The 20,804-nt window shown below is 33.3% G+C and overlaps 8 protein-coding genes across 9 annotated transcripts; 3 read left to right on the top strand and 5 right to left on the bottom strand.

Annotated features, from left to right (window-relative positions):
- Positions 1 to 82: 82 nt before the first annotated feature.
- LOC116347889 (pentatricopeptide repeat-containing protein 2, mitochondrial-like) lies at positions 83 to 1,902 on the top strand. Its single transcript, XM_031778682.1, has 4 exons — positions 83 to 218; positions 295 to 641; positions 793 to 1,290; positions 1,366 to 1,902. Exons 1-4 carry the CDS (start codon positions 158 to 160, stop codon positions 1,576 to 1,578), a joined length of 1,119 nt encoding a protein of 372 aa, XP_031634542.1. The 5' UTR covers positions 83 to 157; the 3' UTR covers positions 1,579 to 1,902.
- Positions 1,903 to 1,938: 36 nt separating this feature from the next.
- LOC116347925 (cytochrome c oxidase assembly protein COX18, mitochondrial) lies at positions 1,939 to 3,164 on the bottom strand. Its single transcript, XM_031778735.1, has one exon. It carries the CDS (start codon positions 3,099 to 3,101, stop codon positions 2,007 to 2,009), a length of 1,095 nt encoding a protein of 364 aa, XP_031634595.1. The 5' UTR covers positions 3,102 to 3,164; the 3' UTR covers positions 1,939 to 2,006.
- On the top strand, positions 3,157 to 4,688 carry LOC116347926 (non-structural maintenance of chromosomes element 1 homolog). Its single transcript, XM_031778736.1, has 4 exons — positions 3,157 to 3,466; positions 3,543 to 3,720; positions 3,972 to 4,308; positions 4,384 to 4,688. Exons 1-4 carry the CDS (start codon positions 3,355 to 3,357, stop codon positions 4,501 to 4,503), a joined length of 747 nt encoding a protein of 248 aa, XP_031634596.1. The 5' UTR covers positions 3,157 to 3,354; the 3' UTR covers positions 4,504 to 4,688.
- Positions 4,689 to 5,654: 966 nt separating this feature from the next.
- Positions 5,655 to 15,929, top strand: LOC116347846. The gene is made up of 13 exons (XM_031778585.1): positions 5,655 to 5,734; positions 6,104 to 6,225; positions 6,297 to 6,412; positions 6,491 to 6,671; positions 6,745 to 6,957; positions 7,032 to 7,339; positions 8,232 to 8,319; positions 8,391 to 8,911; positions 9,011 to 9,134; positions 9,248 to 9,426; positions 14,591 to 14,723; positions 14,890 to 15,402; positions 15,464 to 15,929. The coding sequence occupies exons 1-13, from the start codon at positions 5,688 to 5,690 to the stop codon at positions 15,775 to 15,777; spliced, it is 2,859 nt and encodes a 952-aa protein (XP_031634445.1). The 5' UTR covers positions 5,655 to 5,687; the 3' UTR covers positions 15,778 to 15,929.
- LOC116347899 lies at positions 11,605 to 12,425 on the bottom strand. The gene is made up of 2 exons (XM_031778703.1): positions 12,183 to 12,425; positions 11,605 to 12,086 (listed from the first exon to the last, which is right to left on the bottom strand). Exons 1-2 carry the CDS (start codon positions 12,388 to 12,390, stop codon positions 11,650 to 11,652), a joined length of 645 nt encoding a protein of 214 aa, XP_031634563.1. The 5' UTR covers positions 12,391 to 12,425; the 3' UTR covers positions 11,605 to 11,649.
- Positions 15,930 to 16,910: 981 nt separating the features above from the next.
- LOC116347845 lies at positions 16,911 to 17,966 on the bottom strand. The gene is made up of 3 exons (XM_031778584.1): positions 17,583 to 17,966; positions 17,397 to 17,487; positions 16,911 to 17,282 (listed from the first exon to the last, which is right to left on the bottom strand). Exons 1-3 carry the CDS (start codon positions 17,964 to 17,966, stop codon positions 17,236 to 17,238), a joined length of 522 nt encoding a protein of 173 aa, XP_031634444.1. The 3' UTR covers positions 16,911 to 17,235.
- Positions 17,967 to 18,012: 46 nt separating this feature from the next.
- On the bottom strand, positions 18,013 to 19,273 carry LOC116347844. Its single transcript, XM_031778583.1, has 3 exons — positions 18,956 to 19,273; positions 18,690 to 18,780; positions 18,013 to 18,383 (listed from the first exon to the last, which is right to left on the bottom strand). The coding sequence occupies exons 1-3, from the start codon at positions 19,271 to 19,273 to the stop codon at positions 18,331 to 18,333; spliced, it is 462 nt and encodes a 153-aa protein (XP_031634443.1). The 3' UTR covers positions 18,013 to 18,330.
- A 193-nt stretch (positions 19,274 to 19,466) lies between these two features.
- LOC116347930 lies at positions 19,467 to 20,147 on the bottom strand. 2 transcript variants are annotated; one of them, XM_031778741.1, is made up of 3 exons: positions 19,860 to 20,147; positions 19,712 to 19,802; positions 19,467 to 19,652 (listed from the first exon to the last, which is right to left on the bottom strand). In XM_031778741.1, exons 1-3 carry the CDS (start codon positions 20,073 to 20,075, stop codon positions 19,573 to 19,575), a joined length of 387 nt encoding a protein of 128 aa, XP_031634601.1. In that variant the 5' UTR covers positions 20,076 to 20,147; the 3' UTR covers positions 19,467 to 19,572. The 2 variants fall into 2 exon arrangements, with proteins under 2 accessions (XP_031634601.1, XP_031634602.1); XM_031778742.1 differs by having other exon boundaries at positions 19,757 to 19,802.
- Positions 20,148 to 20,804: the final 657 nt, after the last annotated feature.

Raw genomic sequence — 20,804 nt, 5'->3', positions numbered from 1 at the left:
ATACATATTTAATTGAGTGTAACACATACATGCGTGTATGTGTTTTTCTGTCTCAGTCAATTGGCGAACCGTCAATTTTGACATTTCGTTTTTCAGTTTGATTTATATTTTGTACAGCTGTGAGTATTGTTATTACTTGTAGATTCAAGAAAATATCATGAACATCTTGCCGTCTTTAATTCGACCACCGATTTTAAGTGCTTTCCGGCATACTGAACGTATGATTTATCTATTTTTGGCGCAAATATTAAAAAAATATCACAAATTAATGCCCTTTTGATTTTGCTTAAACAGATTCGGTGGTACTTCGAAAAATTTACACAGCCCAACAACTCTCGGTGGATAAATATTTAAAAGATCGACAACATATAAGAATGTCACTGCAGGACGATTCGATAAAATTGAAAAAGGCTAAGTTGAAGAATATAATTAAAATGCCGGCGATTCCATCGAGCCAAATTGTCAATCAATTAACCGAATTTATGCATTTGATTGATGATACCGATGATGATTTTCGGTTGCTGGAACAAGCATTGAATAAACTCAAAAGTGCTCAAACGGAAAATCTACGGAAATATGCAATTGGACGAATTGTCATGAAAACGCTTTATCACTTTAAAAAAGATCAGCTGGCGATAAAGGTGATTTATTACATAAGTTTTTCTCAGAGCTGTGGTGTGGTTCAAATTTTTCATCAAATACTGCTTTGAAAATGGCGATATTCAGATCCGCTCTATTTTTGTTGTTGCAAAGGTGAATATTTTTTAATGTCTCTCTCTCTCTCTCTTTCAGTTTTACAATGATGCGAATTTTCGTGATAAATTCTTTGGAAGTAAACAAACACATTTAATATTTTTTGACCTACTATACAAGCATAGCGAATACACAGAATTATTAAAACATTTTGAAGAATTGAGAAAGCAACTAGATTCGAAACAGCAGATAATCACACGAAGTATATATGTGTTAATATTTGCTGTTTGTTACCAGCAGAACACCGAAGAGTCTTTTAAATATGCACAATCATTGAATGAACAATATGATAAGAAAATAACGCAAGCCCATTGTATATTTTTGTCAGCATTGGCCTTAAATCAAAATGCTCCACATTTGACAAATCAATTTCTGTCGACACTCTGGCCATCGGCGCACGAGGCAATCATTAGCTTACGTTTGCTTGCATTTTTAAAAATGCATAAATTTGTGGATGTATTGCAATTTCTACGGTCTATATTACTGATTTATGACAATAATAAAACACCAAAAACTGATGTGATTTCAAATGAAGCGGTGAGATTAAAATTCAAAATTTGTTAAAAATTCATTCAGACGAAACAAAATTGAAGAATTATTGTCTTTTTTTAGATTGAAATGGCTGGACAAGTCTTTGACGAATCTTGCCAAGACGAGAGACTCCGAAATGATTTTCAACAGATGCGAGATAATTTACAAACACATGGCTATTGTGTTGAAAAAACTATAAACAAGATGATTTTTGAACCATTCCGTGAGGCAAAGATGACCACCTTGAATTATGAACGTCTTTCAATTCAAAGCGAATTCAATCAGTTCTTTTGATGTCAACAATTGATGCAATACATTTTGTACAAAGTAGTTTTTAGGATGACACCAATTTTACGAAGTGTTCGACTTCAATTGGGAGCCAGACTCGATGTTTGTATAAAACCGATAATGAAAACGAGGTCCGCGATTTTTTATCTATCTTGAATTTTTTAACTCGGCTTTGATCGGTCATGACCATTGACCACGGTCAGTTAAAATGTTTCAGTTAACATGATACAACGACATAAAGATGTATTAATGAAATGTTTTCAAATCCAAAAAATTCGATCGATATCTGCTGTATTTTTTTCGAGCAAAAAAAAAAACTAATTAAAAATCTTGTACGTATGATTTGAATAAAAAAAAAATTGAAAAGAAATGTGTACAGAATCATTTATTTATCACACTGACTAGTCTCTCAAAAATTCATTGAATTTAAATTCTTATTTCGATTTAATAAATGCTGTGCACCAATTTTTCCGTCGTTCCATTTGTTTGACGAATCGATGTACAATGGTCTGATACGGATGATCCATATGATATTGTGTGTTCAATGGTATGCCGACTGTTCGTTTTACTGTCGGCGAAAGTAGCAGTAGATTTTGGCCGAGTGCACACATTGATGATGTGCACCAATACAACGTAAGACACGATGGAACCGATGCTGCAATTGGTATAACAGCAATTGTAATTCCACGAAATACATTTGTCATCACAGTCATAAATTTACTAGACGATCCACCTTTTTCAAGTGCGCCCAATTCAATGTTGGTTAGATTTATGATGGCCCACAGTACCGGCAGTATGTACGATGCATCCGATTCAATTAAATTTGGTATCCATCCAAATCCGCCGACGGTCATTTGGGTGTATATTGCCATTGCGCTGATCGAATTTGGATCCGGTTGCATTGTCAATATATTTCGTATGGCAATCGAATGACAAATCCAAATTGGAATTTGAAACCAAAACAAGACGGTCGTTTTCAACGGATGACAATTATCACGTTCGATCATCGATCGATATTGTTTATTAAATGATCGTTTGTAGAGAAAAAATGAATCTTTTTCACCCAAATTGTATTTCTTTTTGTAGACGGCCACCTCACGTTTCAGATCGTCGTTCATTGCCGGCAATTCGTTTTGTAAGATATTATGTAGTCGCACTTTTATCTGTTGTGCGTATACAGCCAATGGAAATGTGATCAACCGCAATCCAAATGTATAAACAATAATTGTTGCCCACCATGGTAGACCGGTTAAATCGTGAAACGATACCAATGCATTTTGGAAATAGGACACCGTTGTACTGTGCGAAACGGTCGCATAAATGTCAGCGAATGTTTCGGTAAATGATTTATGACGTTTTGGCATAAAATACACTGATTCACGACTTATTAGCGTTGACCGATACAACACTGTGGAAGTACAACAAATTGAATACGCTGCACTCGATGCGATTTCATTACAACTGATCACACGTAAATGATGATGAACGTGAAGTGATGAGAGTTTTGGTAAACGCTGTAAAATATTCATCTTCTTCTGATAACACGGTTCGTGTTTATTTATGCTTTTTAATTGAGGTTATGTCATGAACATTCCATACAAACACTAACACACACCTGTCACAAATACATTGGCGCTCACTTTTGACGTTTCGACAACAATTCGGTTTCATTTTGCTGTTCGGCACAAACTATTTGAATTCCATCGGTCATCATTTTCCCCTTGAAACCGGCGAAAAATTACCATTTTTCTTCAGATTATTTTTGCAGTTGGACACAATATCATGGTCGATAATTTTACAGTGGGTCATCAAGCCTTTTTGCAGGCCTGTGCCCGATTCAGTGTGATGACTCCAAATCAGTATTTGGATATCATGAAAGCGGTAAAAACTAAATGTACGTCGACCGAAAGGGAACACAAATATTTTTCTATAACATTTTAACGATTTGCTTTTTTTTCTCTAAAAAATAGATTTCAACGATGAAAATGCGGCAAATGATGAGGATGCGGCCGTTCGAAAAATGGTCGACGAAATCAATGCCAAATTGATTGAACGTGAAATTGATCAACGGCTAAATTTTGTACACTATGAATGGGATGACGTATGCGTGGAGTTTTTGATCTTTTGTAACACATTCGCAACAATTGGGTAAGTTTCAATGTGACGACACAGTCTGGCACCACAAATTTCAAGAAACCGACGATAAGACATAGACATAACTCAAATATCAACTGTATTTTTTTTCGTTCTTAAAATGCCGGGTATTTCATATGTTTCAAGATATGTGAAAAGCATTCCGTGGAATTTTCTTTGTCGAACTGTGTTGTTCAGAGCGTTAAATATTTTGTACTTTGTTTACATTTTTGTGCTTTTATATATAAACAAATATTTTACTTCAGTCCATCACCAATCGCCAATGAAGTCGAGTGCAATTTCATGAAGAGTATCATGGAAAAAATTTTGATGAGCGATACACATTCCATCACAATAATGTCGGCAATTCAATTGTGTTCGACATCATCGCAAGCCACTCAGTCACAGGCAACATCGAAAAAAATCACCAAACAACGGGCCGAAGAATTGTTGGACGAATGGGAGAATATCGGCTATTTCATGGCAACCGGCGATATAATCACATTGGGCCCAAGGGCTATTGGTGAATTTCGTGATACATATCGAACGAAATTTGGTGATTTTATACAATGCTGTTTTCTTTGCAATGGACTTGTGCTTCAGGTATAAAAATAAAGAATGCCATTTAAAATATATGCCTTTAGATCGAATAATTTTCCGTGTCGTTTCATTTTACAGCCGAAATTCTGTCCGAATGACCAATGCGATGCAGTGCTGGACAAGAAATGTTTCAACAATTATGTGGCAAAAAAGAAAAAGTGCCCAGCTTGCAAAACCGATTGGAAAGAAGATGCATAGCACTCATTCTCCCACAATAATCATTCACATTTCATGAACAAAAATATACCAAAATAACATTAAATTTAAGAAAAATTACATTGTTTAACTATTACAAGTCAGATCTGATAAACACAGTGGCCGGCGTATATTTGAAACAAAAATGTCGGAAAAAATAAAAACAAACTCAACTAAATATCCTCAAATGGATGTTTTTTCTTCTAAATAGAGAACATGAATGGTTCTTAGCTTCACCGAATGGAGGTCGATCGATTGTTGTTAAGATTTACTGTGTGATCCACCACAAATAGGTATCAAAGTTAATGTGACCCAAATATCGGAAATATTACTTCAAGTTCACAATTCAATTCTAATGATTTTTGTCGATTCGAAAAATTTCTTGAATAATTATTTATTTTTTTATTTTATTATAAAATTTCGAATAAATGAACTCTTATTCTATTACGGTTCACCGAATTTTTTTTATTTTATGACTTCTATAGTTTCGAGAGTAATATTGTGGTCTTAGCCCTCTGCTTGGATGGGTGAATTTTTTTTCCTTACTGAAATATTTCAAATCTAATAACAGATTTGAATTGTAAATATATTGTACATTTCTATACAACACAGCGAATTCGGCATGTGAATTTTAACGACTCAGTTGAATTTTTTCAAATGTGATGGGTGATAATAATTATTACCCCTTCAAAATTTTCAAAGAATTCTTTCAATTTGCTAGGGAATTTCGCCAAAAAAGTAAGGACCTTTTTTTTTTGCTCCTCACTTTTGTTTTCAATGTAAGAAAAATTCTTTAAATTTGCTAGGGATTTTCGCCGAAAAAGTGAGGAGCAAAAAAAAAAAAAACGAAAAAAGTACATTTTTCGCAAAATACACTTCACTTTTTTGCTTACCCCCCTCGATTTTTTTCAATTACCCCCCCTTAAATTTTTTCCTTGAGGACGTATGGGTATAAACGATTTTTTGAAATTTGAAATCGACCCATCCTACTTTTAATTAAGATGAAGCCATTTGAAAAAATAGGAATTACAAAATATTTTCACGCCAAACGTATTTTTTTTAAAATAATAATTCCTGTATTCTAATCTAGTAACATTTTTTGTTCAAATTTCATCAAATATTGAAATGGCGATTAGACGAATTGATTGGTTTTATGTGTGCCATTGAACGTAGCCATTCGCTTAGTTATGATATTCAATGTCATTCGGTTAAATATACTGAGCGTAAAAAAGAGGTAAGTTCACTTGTGTTAGTGTTTTCAAGTTCACAGTGCAGTAACTGCGATATCGTTTGATTATCACTTTTTGTGGGCAATTTGCATCACAAACAAAGATCAATTAAAATTAATTTGATTGAATCAGTCAATCATTGGACATCTATATCCATAGAAAAAAAAACAGTGTAATAAACAATTTAGCATGAATCTTATGTAATTCACTCTTTGAATAAGTAATTTAATAACTGGAATTATTGTGAAATCATATTTCGTTTTTCCATTTATTTCAATTCAAATTAATTGAATAATTGATGAAAGAAAATGTAATTGTGGTGACCACCGCAGTGCATATTAATTAATTGGATTTTTTTTCAATTCTATAATTAGACGTCGTCAAATCCATTCCTGTAAAATGTACAAAAAAACTTGCACCGAACTTTTGAAGCAACCGGCCGAATCGATCAAAGAATGGTTGAATTCATTTGATACCGTTTTGGCAGATTGTGATGGTATGTCTCTTTCAATGTAACATTAAAACTCAAATAATTTCGAAACTTTCTCTTTCTCTCTATCTATGCAGGTGTTTTATGGGTGACAAACTATGCGATTCATGGAAGTCCGGACGTGATAAATCGATTTCAGGAGCTCGGTAAACGGGTGTATTTTGTTACAAATAATTCCACAAAAAGCCGATCGGTAATCATCCATTTGAATGAAAATGTTTATAAATCGAAATCTAATCACTGCCCTTCGTTGTGACTTTGTGTATTACAGGGTTTTATCGAAAAAGCACACAAATTGGGCTTCAACATCAACGAAGGGGGCATTATATCAACATCATATGCTGCAGCAAAATATTTGGAGAAGCGAAATTTTGATAAAAAAGTCTATGTGGTGGGAACGACTGGCATCACACAAGAATTGGATAATGTTGGCATCAAACACACTGAACCTGGTCCAAACATAGAAAAAACGCTGATTAAATGTAACATTTTAACAATTTGTATTGTTTTCTTCAAAAAAAAAAGGTCCGGACGTCATTGAAACCAATTACATTGATGTGCTGAGTAATTTCAAAATGGATCCAGAAGTTGGTGCGGTGATTGTCGGTTTTGATGAGCATTTTAGCTTTGCAAAAATGATGAAAGCAGCCAATTATTTAAACGATCCAAATTGTATATTTATTGCGACAAATACGGACGAACGATTTCCATCGAAAATTGGCGTTGTACCGGGAACCGGTATGCTTCTGCTTCCTTTCAATGTAATTCTGAAATTCGAATGATTCCTAAACGCGCGCTCTCTCTCTATGCAGGTTCAATTGTAAAAGCCGTTGAAACATGCGCCGAACGTATACCAGTTATAATGGGCAAACCGAATCCATCGATTTGTGAGTCGTTACTCGGTGAAAATGGCATCATACCTAAACGAACATTAATGATTGGCGATCGATGCAATACAGACATTTTACTTGGAACGAATTGTGGCTTTCAAACACTTTTAGTCGGTACAGGCGTTCATCATTTACACGATGTACACGGATGGAAAAAGAGCAAAAGTGACGATGATAAAAAACTCATACCAGATGTTTATCTACCAAGACTCGGCGATCTTTTGCCATACATGGACTAACAATGTTAACTTTATAATCTGTTCTATTCATTTGTATCTTTTAAAAAAAGATAGTCAATAAATAAAATTTTTATAAAAAATAAATAATGGCATGGATCAAGTAAATTTTCAGCTATGCTTCACGTGACATTTTTGATTAAAGAAATTGTTCATCAAATAAACGATAAGGAAATGACGCATTTTTCAATAGAAGCATTTCTGTATTTTGGCATGGAGAATGCTGTCATATGAAGAGAGACAAAGCGGGACAAATGCCGACTCCAAAATCGATAAGCAATAAGATAAATTGGCTTTTGCACAAGTATATTGAAAATGAAATTCAAATACACGCGCCCAAAAAAACATAATGTCATATAATTTGGACAACGTGCATCGTTAATTGTGTCAAGGTTGACATTTGAAAAATGTATCTTTATTTCGTGTTCTCTCTTTCTTGTGAACAGCATTGCGTACATACACATCGAAAGAGCAGCGATTTGACTTTCTCTATCTCTGTATGTATGCAACTTTTCTCTCTCGCTCGCTTTCTCTCTTTATTTTTATCGTTCATTGTCGCGAATGTCAGGCGGAGGATTACAGTATTCAGTATTGTTTTCATCGTGGGGAGGACACAGTGTGTGTTTTTTGTTTTGATTATTACAATTATTGGTTTTGTTTGTGATACATCAGTTTTTACACGTTCTCTTTATCATTCTCATCAAAAACGTAGTATACATTGAAAATTTTGAATGAAAAAATAAAAATTGCGGTAAAAAGACCCGAGACATTCTTCTTCAAAAAAAAAAAACACATTTGACTTACACAAGAATAGAATACGGAACATTGCATGAAAATCATCATCAGCATACAATCTAGACGAATTTATTTTTAGATCATGTTTAAGGAAAGTGCAACCAATCTCCATAACATTCCCGTCGAAAATGGCATCGAATGGTTGAATTCATTTGATACGGTGCTAAGTGATTGTGATGGTAATTATGTCTATGAAATGAAAAACTTTATAAATCTCAATATCAAAATCTCTTTGCCACATGTATTGCAGGCGTTTTATGGCTCAATAATAAACCGATTGAGGGCAGTAGTGCGGTGTTAAATCGATTACAAGAGATGGGCAAACGTGTATTTTTCGTGACAAATAATGCAACCAAATCGCGTGACACCTATGTGAAATTGGCCCGTGAACGTGGTTTTAATATAACAAAAGAGCAAATCATTACACCAATTTTGGCCATCGTCACCTATTTGAAGAGTTTAAATTTTGAAAAGAAAATTTATACCATCGGACGTGCTGTCATTGATGAATTAAAACAATACAATATTTATTGTGCCGATGAATCGGAAGAAGAGCTTATTAATACACATTATACAAATCTAACGATAGATACGTTGAAATTAGATCCAAATGTTGGTGCGGTTTTAGTTAATTACGATCATAATTTTCATTATTCACACATCTTAAAAGCGACCAATTATTTAAAAGATCCAAATTGCCTATTTTTGGCCACATGCATGGACGATCGAATCCCGTCGGACAGTGAAATGATTATTCCCGGCATTTCTCCGGTAACATGTCACTTCTTCCTATTCAATGTCATAGATAAATTCAATACATTTCTAAACGCTATTTCTCTCTCTCTCTCTCTCTCTCTCCCTCTATTTTAGGTCGTGCGAAGCATTGAAGCATGTTCGTATCGTAAAGTGAATAATCTAGGTAAACCAAATCCAGCCATTTGCCGAACTATTTTAAACGATGGCATCACCAAACCGGCACGTACAATTATGATAGGTATTATCTATGATTGGTAATTATATCTTTGAAATAAATCATTAAAAATCGAAATCGCATTGATTTGGTAACTTCTTTTCTTCTGCTTCGGTATGGCAATGTGTGCATTGCAGGCGATAACTGTCGGACGGACATACTTTTGGGAAAAAATTGTGGATTTCAAACGTTACTCGTTGGCAGCGGTGTACACAAGTTGAACGACATTCAACAATGGCAAAACAGCCAAAATACCGACGATACACGTTTCATTCCGGACTTATATATTAACAAATTAGGCGATTTGATGACATTTCTACAATGATTATTATTTATTATGTATGTGTATGTGTGAATAGATGAGCGTACGTCTACACGACTGTTTTTTTTAAGAGAACCTTTTTTTCACTTTTCATGAAAACGACAACATTTTCAGAGAAAGAAAAATTACTCGAACCTTTCAATGTGTAATATTTTTGGGATTGTTTTTCTTTTAAACGTAACAGAAAAAAAAGAACCTATTATGTATTTGTTACCAATATGAAATGTAATTGAATTAAAAAAATATATATATTATCAAAATTATGAAAAATCACCGATGTTTTAAATTATGATTATTTTTTGTAGTCTCTTGAATATTACTTTTCCGCACACACCTAGTGTGTAAGGTAAAGTATTGGAATCGATCGAAAAATTAACACCCATAAAAAATGTGTTTACTGGGTGTTTTTGGGGCCAGGGAACACGAATCTAGCATTTTTTCGATGTCCGAATGTATGTGCGTACCCTATACCCTGTACGCTGTACGCAAAAATTTGTTAACACGATAACTTTCAAACAAGAAAAGTAATTCAAAATATGATTTCACAGGATGATTGGGGGTGCCGAGGAATAGAAACCATTAGATTTTGAGCGACTTTGGTTGATAGAGTAAAGTGTCATGTCTGGTGTGATGTTCATGGGCATCCATGGGAAAAATTCAATTTTTCTTCCAAAAGTGATATTTAATGTATTCTTAAACACTTAAAAATATGTATTGGGGGGTTTTTGGGGGGTTTTGGGCGAATATGACGTTAGTTTTGCGATACAAATAACTTTCGACACACTTTTCATACAAAAATTTCAAAAAAATTGGATTTTTGTATGGAAGCCATGTCTGTATGATATCGTAATGAGCTGAAACTTTGCACAGGTTATTTTCATCACACAAAAATAACACTCTGAGAGTTCGATGTAATTTCAGTGCATATTAGTGGTACCTCCAATTTTGTACGCTCAAAAACGAAATTTTGTGTGGGAAGTATTTCTAATATGCATTGAAATTTCTCCAAACTTTCGGAGTGTTAACTTTTTGTGAAAAAAATAACCTCTGCAAATTTTCACATGATTACGATATCATATAGGCATGGCTCCGATACAAAAATTCCCATTTTTAGTAGTTTTTGTATGAAAAGTGCTTCGAAAATTATTTGTATCGTAAAACTAATGTCAGATTCAGTTTTCTCGTGAATTCTTTGAGTAAAAGATTTGTAATAAATGCATGTTGTGGATCACAGTGCGGAAAAGTTCATCTTACGGATGTAAGACATTTTATTTTGAAAAACACTGATTATAAGACGCAGTAGACACTTTATATATTTTTTTAAAATGAAGTGATTACCAGTGGTTACTAATACTAACACTGAAACTAAGTTATACCAGAAAAAGAAGTCAGCAACTTCTCACTACCAATTCAACTCATCATCGATTATTTTGCATTTATAAATCAAAATGAATAAAATGAAAACAAGTACTCAAATATATCATTGAACTTGCTACTGAATTATTGAATTTCATTGTCGAATCGTGTTTATGGTCATAAATTCAATGATTATTTAATAGAGATATGATGAATTCATTGCTGTTTTGTACAGAATTCATTTACTATGACCGCAGCTAAATAAATACATTATTCGATGTTTGTCATGATGTTTATAATCGAGAACCAAAAGAATACATAAACAGAGACTTCATATTTTTAATAATAAATAATAACTGCGCCGAACAGCGTTTTTCCTCTTTGGTGGTTTATTTGAAATATAATAAATAAATATAATACAACTTAAAAAAAAATTCATCAGGCAATTTGGAGTGAGACAAATAAATGTCTTTGTTATAAATTTCAAAATGTACAAACTTAAAATTCAAATATGAAAGACACTTGCACCGTTTACAACTCTCCTCAAGCGTTATCATTTGTAGAAATAGCAGTCAACGGACCTGGAAGCAAGCACAAAAACGAATGCTTGCTCGAGTATGTCTGTATTTAGTTTGCTGCTGCTGCTCGCATTGCTCCAAAAAAAGCAGCAATTATGTTACTTGTTTACTTGACAAAAAATGCTAGCTTTGACAAAAAAATGTTGTGTGTTTTCTGTTTATTATTATTTTAATTTTTCATCTTCTCATAAAATCGCTTTATATTTTATTAGATTTATCTTACTACATGAGCTTACAATGTAATTGAGTGTGGACTACAGATAACAAAGAAATATGAATTTTCTTAAAAATTGAACAAGTCATAGTTATCATGTATAAATAAAGTTTTTTCAGCACGCATTGGTTCGATTGATGCCCGTCTTCTTTGTATTAAGCAACCAGCAATTGAAAAAGCACTTTCCGATTTGGCTGTTGTTGCTGGTATTCCCAGAATTACTTTGGCAACCGCAGACATTTTTGGAAATGATGACTCATTTTGACGCCAAAAACTCAAAACACATGCTGGTATTTCTTTCTTCTGAGCAAATAGTTCCAGTTCCTGTTCTAAATTACTACTTCCGTGAATCATATTTATGTGTTTTGCAAGTAATTTCTCCCTTAATGATTTGGGTTGGACTGTGGTGTCTCTGTCATCCAAAATTGGCGCCTCCGATATAGTCTCATGGATATTTATCTTCATTGATTGCGCAACTGTTTCGATGACTTCAACCTTTGAATATCCTTTATGAAGAAAATTAAAGAAAGAAACAATAATTAGCAAATGCCATGTCGCAGTATCAAAAGTGTGAATCAAACTTTGATATAAAAGAAACAAACCTTCTAAATTTAACCATTCATTAATGATTTTTAAATGCTGTGTTGAAGGGTCCAAAAGCGCACTGGCAATTGCTTCCATCGGTAAAGGCATTCTTCTATTCAAATTTGTCAAAAGAATATCGGCTGCCTTTTCAATTAAATCATCAGTCGTCATCGCGCGCGCGCTGACGAATGTATTCAATACACACATTTTCATCAATAAATGCATAACGCGCCAGCGCTAACGCGCTGGCATGTTCAAAATTAACCCCCCTTTGATTTTTCAACTGTACCCATGCATGATAGCACCTAAGAGAGGTTTAACCTGAATTTTTAAGTTTCTGATCGAAAAAATTAAAAATTAAGGGGTAAAGATCCCAGACCTCGTAGGGGATGAGGGGAGGGGGTGGGCAGCTACCCTAAAAAATTTCTCTCGTCATTCTGAACAACTTTGCCATACATCACTTTTTGATCCAATGAGGTTTTGGACAAGTTGGGTACTCCCCCCCACTAATACCCAAGGGGGGCAACCCCCCTTTTCACCAAATTATTTTTTCTTCATTTACTATTGATCTATATAGTTAATTTTGAAATCTGGACGTGATACCACTTGATAATATCCATTTTGTCCCCAAAAATTGACCTTTTACAGGGGCTGATTTTTTTCATATCCCGAACAGGTCCAATATTTTTGATCCTTAAATCAGCTTTCCCCAACCCCAATTCATCGTTCCCCATCATTTTCAAAACTTAAAAAAATGAAATTTCTCAAAAAAATCGATTTAAAGAGGATGTCGTAAAGTGTAGTTGTGCCGAAAAAAATATATGAGAACCTGGCGTGACAGAGATGGCGCTTCTTAAATCGAGTCGCGTTCAAAAACATTGTCAATATACAACGCAAGTGATACTCGGAAATTATGTATTTTGATGAGAAATAAGATCCACAAGTTTTAATTGTGGAAAGAAATGCGATCAATTTCGAGTCAACAAAACACTCCGACTACATATAATTATAATCATCCTAAAAACTTGTGAATCTTATTAACTTTTCAATTAAAAGTAGGGGTACTCCCCATACAAAATTTTCTCAAAAACGAAAATTTTGTATGGGAGGTACCCCTAATTTTGATTGAAATTTCTTCAAACTTTCAGAATGTAATTTTTTGTACAAAAAATAGCCTGTGTAAAGTTTCACGTCATTAAGGTTGCATAAAAGCATGGTTCCCATACAAAAATTCAATTTTTCGCGATTTTTTCAAAGAAACTCTGTTAAAACTTGAATGTATCTCAAAATTAACGTCGAATTCGGGTTTCTCGTGCCAAAAAAGCCCCCAATACAAATTTCAAACTTGAATTTACGTCTCTGGGGAAAGATTTATCGAATAAAAAAAAATTGCATACCATACCCCTTATGGGTACACCATCATGGTGTCACTATGGATACACCGATGCACGAATATCGCTGAAAAACAAAACCAGCCTATTCCTCGCAACCCCCAATCACCTTGAAAAATCAGATTTGGATTTGCTTTTCTCTAAGAAGAGTTATCGTGCTAACAAATCACCTATTGATTTTTTGCGTACACCATACAGGGTACAGGGTACAGTGTACAGGGTACAGGGTACAGGGTACAGTGTGTACAGGGTTCCCCACATTAACAAGGCCAAAAAACCGTTGCTATGTGATTTTCTATATCCAAAACGCATAGAAAAATGATTTTTAGCGATTTCAAAATTTTGGGCTGATTGCAATACTTTACTGCACACAGTCGGTGTGCGGAAAAGTAATATTATAACAACCCGTATGGAAAAAAAGTATCTAAGTCACTATTGACTATAGTTATCTGAATTGATTATTTTTGAAATTTTGTATGGAAAACATTCGACTACAATCATTAAGTCAGTCAATCGATTATTTTGGGACGTTTTGACTGTCAGAAGACTATGATTATTTGCTAACTATATAAAGTTAGCTGCTACGGTTGACCATAGCTTGCTTTAATTGATTAAAATTAACATACTGTTAACTAATTTTAACTAAAGTTGTTTATTTTTACAATGCATAGTCAATACAAGTCATTCAATAGTCAGTCAATTTTTTGCACACGGGAATAAATATCTAAATGAACAAATGCGTCAAATGAAGTCCAAGTACGACGGGGAAGCCAAACAAGTGCAGTTATTTAGCCACATTCACTGAGATATAGAATGTTAATTAGCACATGTATGCACAATTGCACACATACAGTCAACAAATCAATATGTGAAGAAAGATTATCATATATAAATAAATAATTATATTCCCGACATAGGTTTATAGACATTGGAAAATTATTCTAAGTTCTGAGCTATAATTTAATTTTAATTGCAAACAATTGAATCAATCGAACTGTTCTGGGTGTACAATTGATTTTTTTCTGCGTATCTAGAAATCAGTTGAGATTATTCATTCTAATCGACAAAAGATGTTCAAACAAACTGCTACCGACCTAACCGCAGTCTCAAAACAATTAATTGAAAAATGGTTGAACTCATTTGACACCGTTCTTTCGGATTGTGATGGTAAGTCTTTTATTCCTATCAATGCGTATATTTTAAATATTTTTTTCGAGGAGATTTAATTTTGAATTATTTTATTTCATTTTTTTTATCCCATTATTTTCAATTAAGCTCTATTTTGTGAATTTTTATGAGAATTGTTGACATTTTTTTTACATCATTTCCTTAGGTGTCCAATGGGCTGGCAGAGAATTGTTGCCCGGCAGCAAGGAGGTGACAAATCGTTTACAAAAATTGGGTAAAAAAGTGTACTTCGTAACAAATATGTCGGTAAGAAGTCGTTCCGAATTGCATACGGTAGTGGCAGGTTATGGCTATAACATATCCGTCGATAAAATTGTATCATCAGCTTATGCTACAGCCAGGTATCTTCAAGATATGAACTTCGATAAAAAGGTGTATTTGGTTGGATCGCTTGGCATCTCACGCGAACTGGAAGGCCTTGGCATTCGATACATTGACTCGGATAATTGTGACAAAGTGAATGTGCTTGATGTAATATCAAATGGAATTGAATTGGATGAAGAAGTTGGCGCGGTCATTGTGAGCTTTGATCAAAATTTTAGCTACTCAAAAATGCTCGAGGCAAGCAATTATTTGAAGAACCCAGAATGCTTGTTTATTGCCACAAATTTCGATGAACTGTATCCAACAAAAAATGGAACCATTGTGCCAGCAATCGGTAAATAGACGAAAATATCAAGTTGACACGAATACCGTAATAATAAATTTAAATTTTGAAGGACCAATCATTCGTGCAATTGAAGTTACTTGCAAACGTGAGGCTAAAATTATTGGCAAACCAAATCCAAACATGTGCAAATATTTGCTCGATCAAGGAAACATTATCGCCGAACGAACTCTTATGATTGGCGATTCTGCAAAATATGACATTTTATTTGGTTACAATTGTGGGTTCCAAACACTTCTGGTCGGATCCGGTGTGAACGGCATTGATGACGTTTATAAATGGCAAAAGAGCAATATCGAAGGAGACAAACAATTAATACCCGACACATACCTTCCAACATTGGGCGACTTACTACCATTTCTATAGTATTGAAGACTTCTATGCTTCTGCTCATTCAAACCACTTGACTAACTCACACATAGAAGAAAAATGTGCGCATGAGTTTGAGCGGTTCGATAACATAATAATATTGCATTATTAAAAAATGAAATAAATAAGCAAAAAGATTTTCTTCTTTATGTCTTTCTATTTTTCTCTTCTCTTGCTTAAGAAACATTTGTTTCGACAATAAACAATTATTACAGGGTCAATACAATATTTTCGAAAAACTTTGCTTTTAAAATAAAAATGATATAACCACAACAACGAATTTCATGAGATTCATATTGTACAACGAAATCATGCAACATTTGTTTGACCTACAACGCAGTTAAAAGTATTTGGTAATTGAGTTACTGATAATATTAATTAAGAGCTGTTCATCTGCAAACAATGTCCATCGCTAAGTATGTTTCGTATGTATATTTGCCCAAATATTCCGTTTCTTTCTAAAAAAAAATCACTCATATTCAATTTATGACGCAAGAACATAAATCAGGGACTGTTTCTCTGGAGAGAAGAAATGATGAGGAGGATGCGATTTAGGAGGAAAATGTGTTTTTAACCAAGAAAAGATATTTTGTGATAAATATATTTTTTGATCAAAAGAATTCCGTATTTCATTTCATATTTTTCAACATATATGCAGAACTTATTCAAATTGTTGCCATGTAATGCATTTGCTAGTCATTTTGTCCAATTTTTCTTTCCAACGATATTGATAAATTAAAAAAAGTAATAAATCTACTTATTTTACCAATGTGTCGGTTTTGCCTAGCGTTATGCTCGCCTGTTGATCACTAGGCGGATATTACCCCAAGCATATTAGGCGAGCATAGCGCTAGGCTTCGATGCCGCATCATACGCAAGCGTCGTTTGAAGACAATCAACGCAACTTGATTCATAAAATGTTTGCAAAAAAACCATTGTGCACAATATATTGAATAATTGAATGTTATATGTCATCTTAAAAATTATATTCGCTTACTTTAATGTTTTTAAATAATTTATTAAATTACAATTCAATAAAATTTATATTTGATAACACGTTTTAGACAATAATATTTACATCCCGCCTAAAGACAGAGCTATGCACTAAAGGGTTAAAATAATTTGTTTGATTTCATTTTATTAGTTGTGGAAATAATTATTTATCGAAGTTATACTCAATTAATATTAAAATTTCATACAAATTATCTTGTTTCATTTTGATCAAACCAAAATTGGTGTCCCAACAAACTATACTAACCTCCTTAGTCTCGATCAAATAAATTGTAAAATGTGAATAACAAACTAAAGGAAACTTATGTAGCCGTCGTCCATAAATAAATTTCACAAATTTTTGTAATAACTTCAAGAAAAAAGTGAAATGACTTTCAGATTATAAACAAATTTAAGAGGAAGAGCACCCCATATAAAATTCTTTTCAGGTCCACCCAACGACTCCTAGGTAAATCGTTTCAAAATGTTCAAAATCTCTTTAATATCCTCAACTGCAATCAATTTGGTACAAAAACAATGCATAAAATGGTATTCTTTTATGATTATTCAATAAGCAAGAGCATAATTTGTAGTACATATATAAAAGTTTTAACGAATATACTTACATTTATAAAATGCTGAGCAAACAATTTCCCAAAATGGAAAGATTCCCAATACATTGACGAAGAACCACGGTAGCATTAATAAGTTTATTTTCTAGAAAGTGTAAGTGAAAACAGTAGAAAAAAAGTGTCCTTTTCCCATTCAATTGAATGTATTTCTTTATATAAAAAAAACCCAAAAATTCTTACGGTTTTACTGCCAATAATCAAAACAAATGCCGTAAATAATTTATACACAATGATCTTGGTGACGATTGGATTATTTTCGCATTCACCATGTATGCAAAATCCATTTAAAAAATTATCTTGGAATTCATCGGCACTTTGTTTTTTACAAAGTAAAATAATTGCCAAAGACAGAACTTCAAAATATGCCCAAGCTATAATAATCCGATGTATCAACGAGTGCTTACGCCTGATCAAGTCTGGTTTGTTGCCATCGATTTCATCACATAATTTTGATTGACTTTCCATCAAATGAAGTTCCTTTGCATTTCGACGATTTTTGGCATGCAAACTCTTATTTTGTATATCGCTATACATCCAACGAATGATAAATTGTAAACAAAACATTTTTATTTTCAATAAAACTAATTGAAATATATTTGCTACAGCACAATAATAGAAATAAAAAAAAAACAATTGACATTTAAACAATAGTACGAGATGAATGTTGCGAACACACTAAATTGAATAGGAATACTGAAGAAATTATGCGTCATTTAAATGACTATGATTACAGTATTCGTTTTACAAAGGCAATGAGTCATTTAATTGTATCAGCTGTTGCAGTAACTACGATGGAGATACCATTTTTTTTGTAGTTGCTTTGATGAATGATGCTTAAAGTGGTCACGATTAAAACAGCGCCTAAGTATTTTTATTCGCATGCGAGATGAAGATACTGAACTTACAAATGAATGATACTTCAAGATGTCTAATTCGTCCATTTATCGATATTATCCAAAAGGAGTGATCTAAATTCCCCAACTGCATGAAAAAAATGAGATTAATCATTAATAAAGTATTATAAATCAATAGATTTTCTTGGCCATTGTGTGTAAACGTTCAACAACACATGGTGAATGCATACACAACACTGTGTCTATGATAAAAATATAATGATTAAAGCCACAGTGTCATCCAACATCAGTAAACAATCAATAAACAGTGATTTTGAGGTTCAAAACTCGGCAGAGTACCGTTGGAACTGGTTTTGACTAAACCTAGCTATTTCAATCAACAACATTTTTCACCAATTTCGGTAAAATTCAAATTCGTTTCGAAAACACTTACATGTCACATATGATGACAAAACTACTTCCCACAACGGATATATACCGAACACATTGATTACAAACCATGGTAGCATTAAGACAGTGATTTCCTGAAAATAAATATGAAATTTACATTTAAAAATCGGCATAAAAAGAGTGTCATCAATTTATTTCATTTGAATCCTCTTACATTAATGAACAATGTTCAATCAGTGTCACTGAACTTCATTGTTGATTGTCAGTTCGAATAAAATTGGCTTAAAAAAATCTCTGTAATTAACTTACGTGTATTGATCCCAGTGTCAAAAGGATTGAGGAGACAATTTTTAAAACGATCGCCTTAAAAACGATCCGATCACAAAACGAGTGTGAACAAAATCCATCTAAAAAGTTGTCACCAATATCTTTTGTTTTTGTTATTAATAAAACAACTAGAATTAATGTTTCAAAGAAGCCCCAAATCTGGATCAATGTATAAGTGATTGGACGTTTCGATGTATCCGTATCGTAATCATCACCACATAATTGCTCTTGACTTTCGGCAAACGATTGATTTTCTCTTCTCCTACATTCAACTGCCCAGAACAGGATTTTTATAAACATTTTCACTTTTAAATCAAATAAAAACAACACTTCAGAGCTAAAAACACGCAACCGTTATTTATTTATTCCATAAATTGAAGCAATCAAATAGCAAGTAATACAATGATCGTTTTAAAAGCATCGCATATATGATCATTTAAAAATGTGTCATAACCATATGAAACCAGAGATAAGAAATTGCGAGAAAAAAGATGTGTTATGCGATTTATCAGCATCATTTTATTATGATTCACACTAAAATATGTAAAATATGCATTTTGAATTTTATCAGAAAATTCATTTGTTTTGCAACGGTATATTCAGTCATTCATGCGATGTAGTCCGATAAGCAGCCACTTTATAATGCGCCAACATGTTTCGTATTCTTTCACTTCTTTATCTGAAAATGATCATATGGATATGATATTTATCTGAAATAAAATGTTTTCGGTGACCTACATCTATAGTAAGAAGAAACAATGAGTGGCAAAAGTGGAAACACACCAATCGCATTGACGAGAAACCATGGCACCATTAGCACATGACACCCCTAATTCAATAAATCGATTATTTATATGACAAATAACACAATGCAATGGATATGTACCGTAAGATTTCCAAACAACAGTGATATCAGTGTTAACAATCGACCAATTAGCGCTTTTTGAATGAAATTTCCACATCCTTCCACTTTACATAAACCATTTAGAAAATTATCCGTATAATTATGTTCACGTGTACATAGAACAATTATGCACAAGGTAATCTCAATAATTGTCCAAACGAACACAAGATAAAAACCAATTTTATTGTAAAACTTCATGATTCACCGATACAAGCCAATTTTCACCGAAACAAGACTAAACTTTCTTAACTAAAACAATGAACAATTCCCTTCTTCGAGCTTCAAAGATAAAAAGAGGCAATTCCAACAACTCTATGCATTTAAATACTTTATTTACATTTTCATTATCATTAATTGTGACATGTGTGTTTGAGTAACATAGCTATTTTTAGTTCTACAACGTTTGCTTTGTTGAATCAGTCTGTCGGATTGTCCGGGTTTGTCCGGCTTTTCAAGTTAAAACCTGAACGAAAAATGACCATGCTGGAGTATTGACAAATCCACCGTTGACAAAAACATACATTAAAAATCAAGTGATTTTTGTGCAAAGCGAAAAATATTTCGAAGATTTTTTGAGACCAATATTTTTTGATTTTTGAAATGAAAATTTCAATTGAAAATTTTGCGTCGCATCGTCCGGATTTAGAAAAAATCTTTCGCATAGACCGGCCCGGATCGAAATAATTTTTTTTTTTTGCAGGCTTTCATTTTATACTTTGAGCAGCCTTATCGTCCATGGAGCGCAGCATGAAATCGCAATTTGTGACAAGGACGTTGACACACAGAAACATTTAGTCTTGTCAATTATATAACCAGAAAAACTCGCGCGATACATGAGTAACTTAAAATATCACAAATGTAAGTGATGTAATTTTCAATCGATTGTTGTTATACATCTTCTATTTTCCTGACATGTTTTAAATCAAA

The sequence above is a fragment of the Contarinia nasturtii genome, unplaced genomic scaffold, assembly GCF_009176525.2.
Source record: "Contarinia nasturtii isolate CC-2019 unplaced genomic scaffold, AAFC_CNas_1.1 Cnas_scaffold_2166, whole genome shotgun sequence".
Taxonomy (NCBI): domain Eukaryota; kingdom Metazoa; phylum Arthropoda; class Insecta; order Diptera; family Cecidomyiidae; genus Contarinia; species Contarinia nasturtii.
Note: the sequence above shows the minus strand (reverse complement) of the source record. Positions and strands in the feature narration are given on the sequence as shown.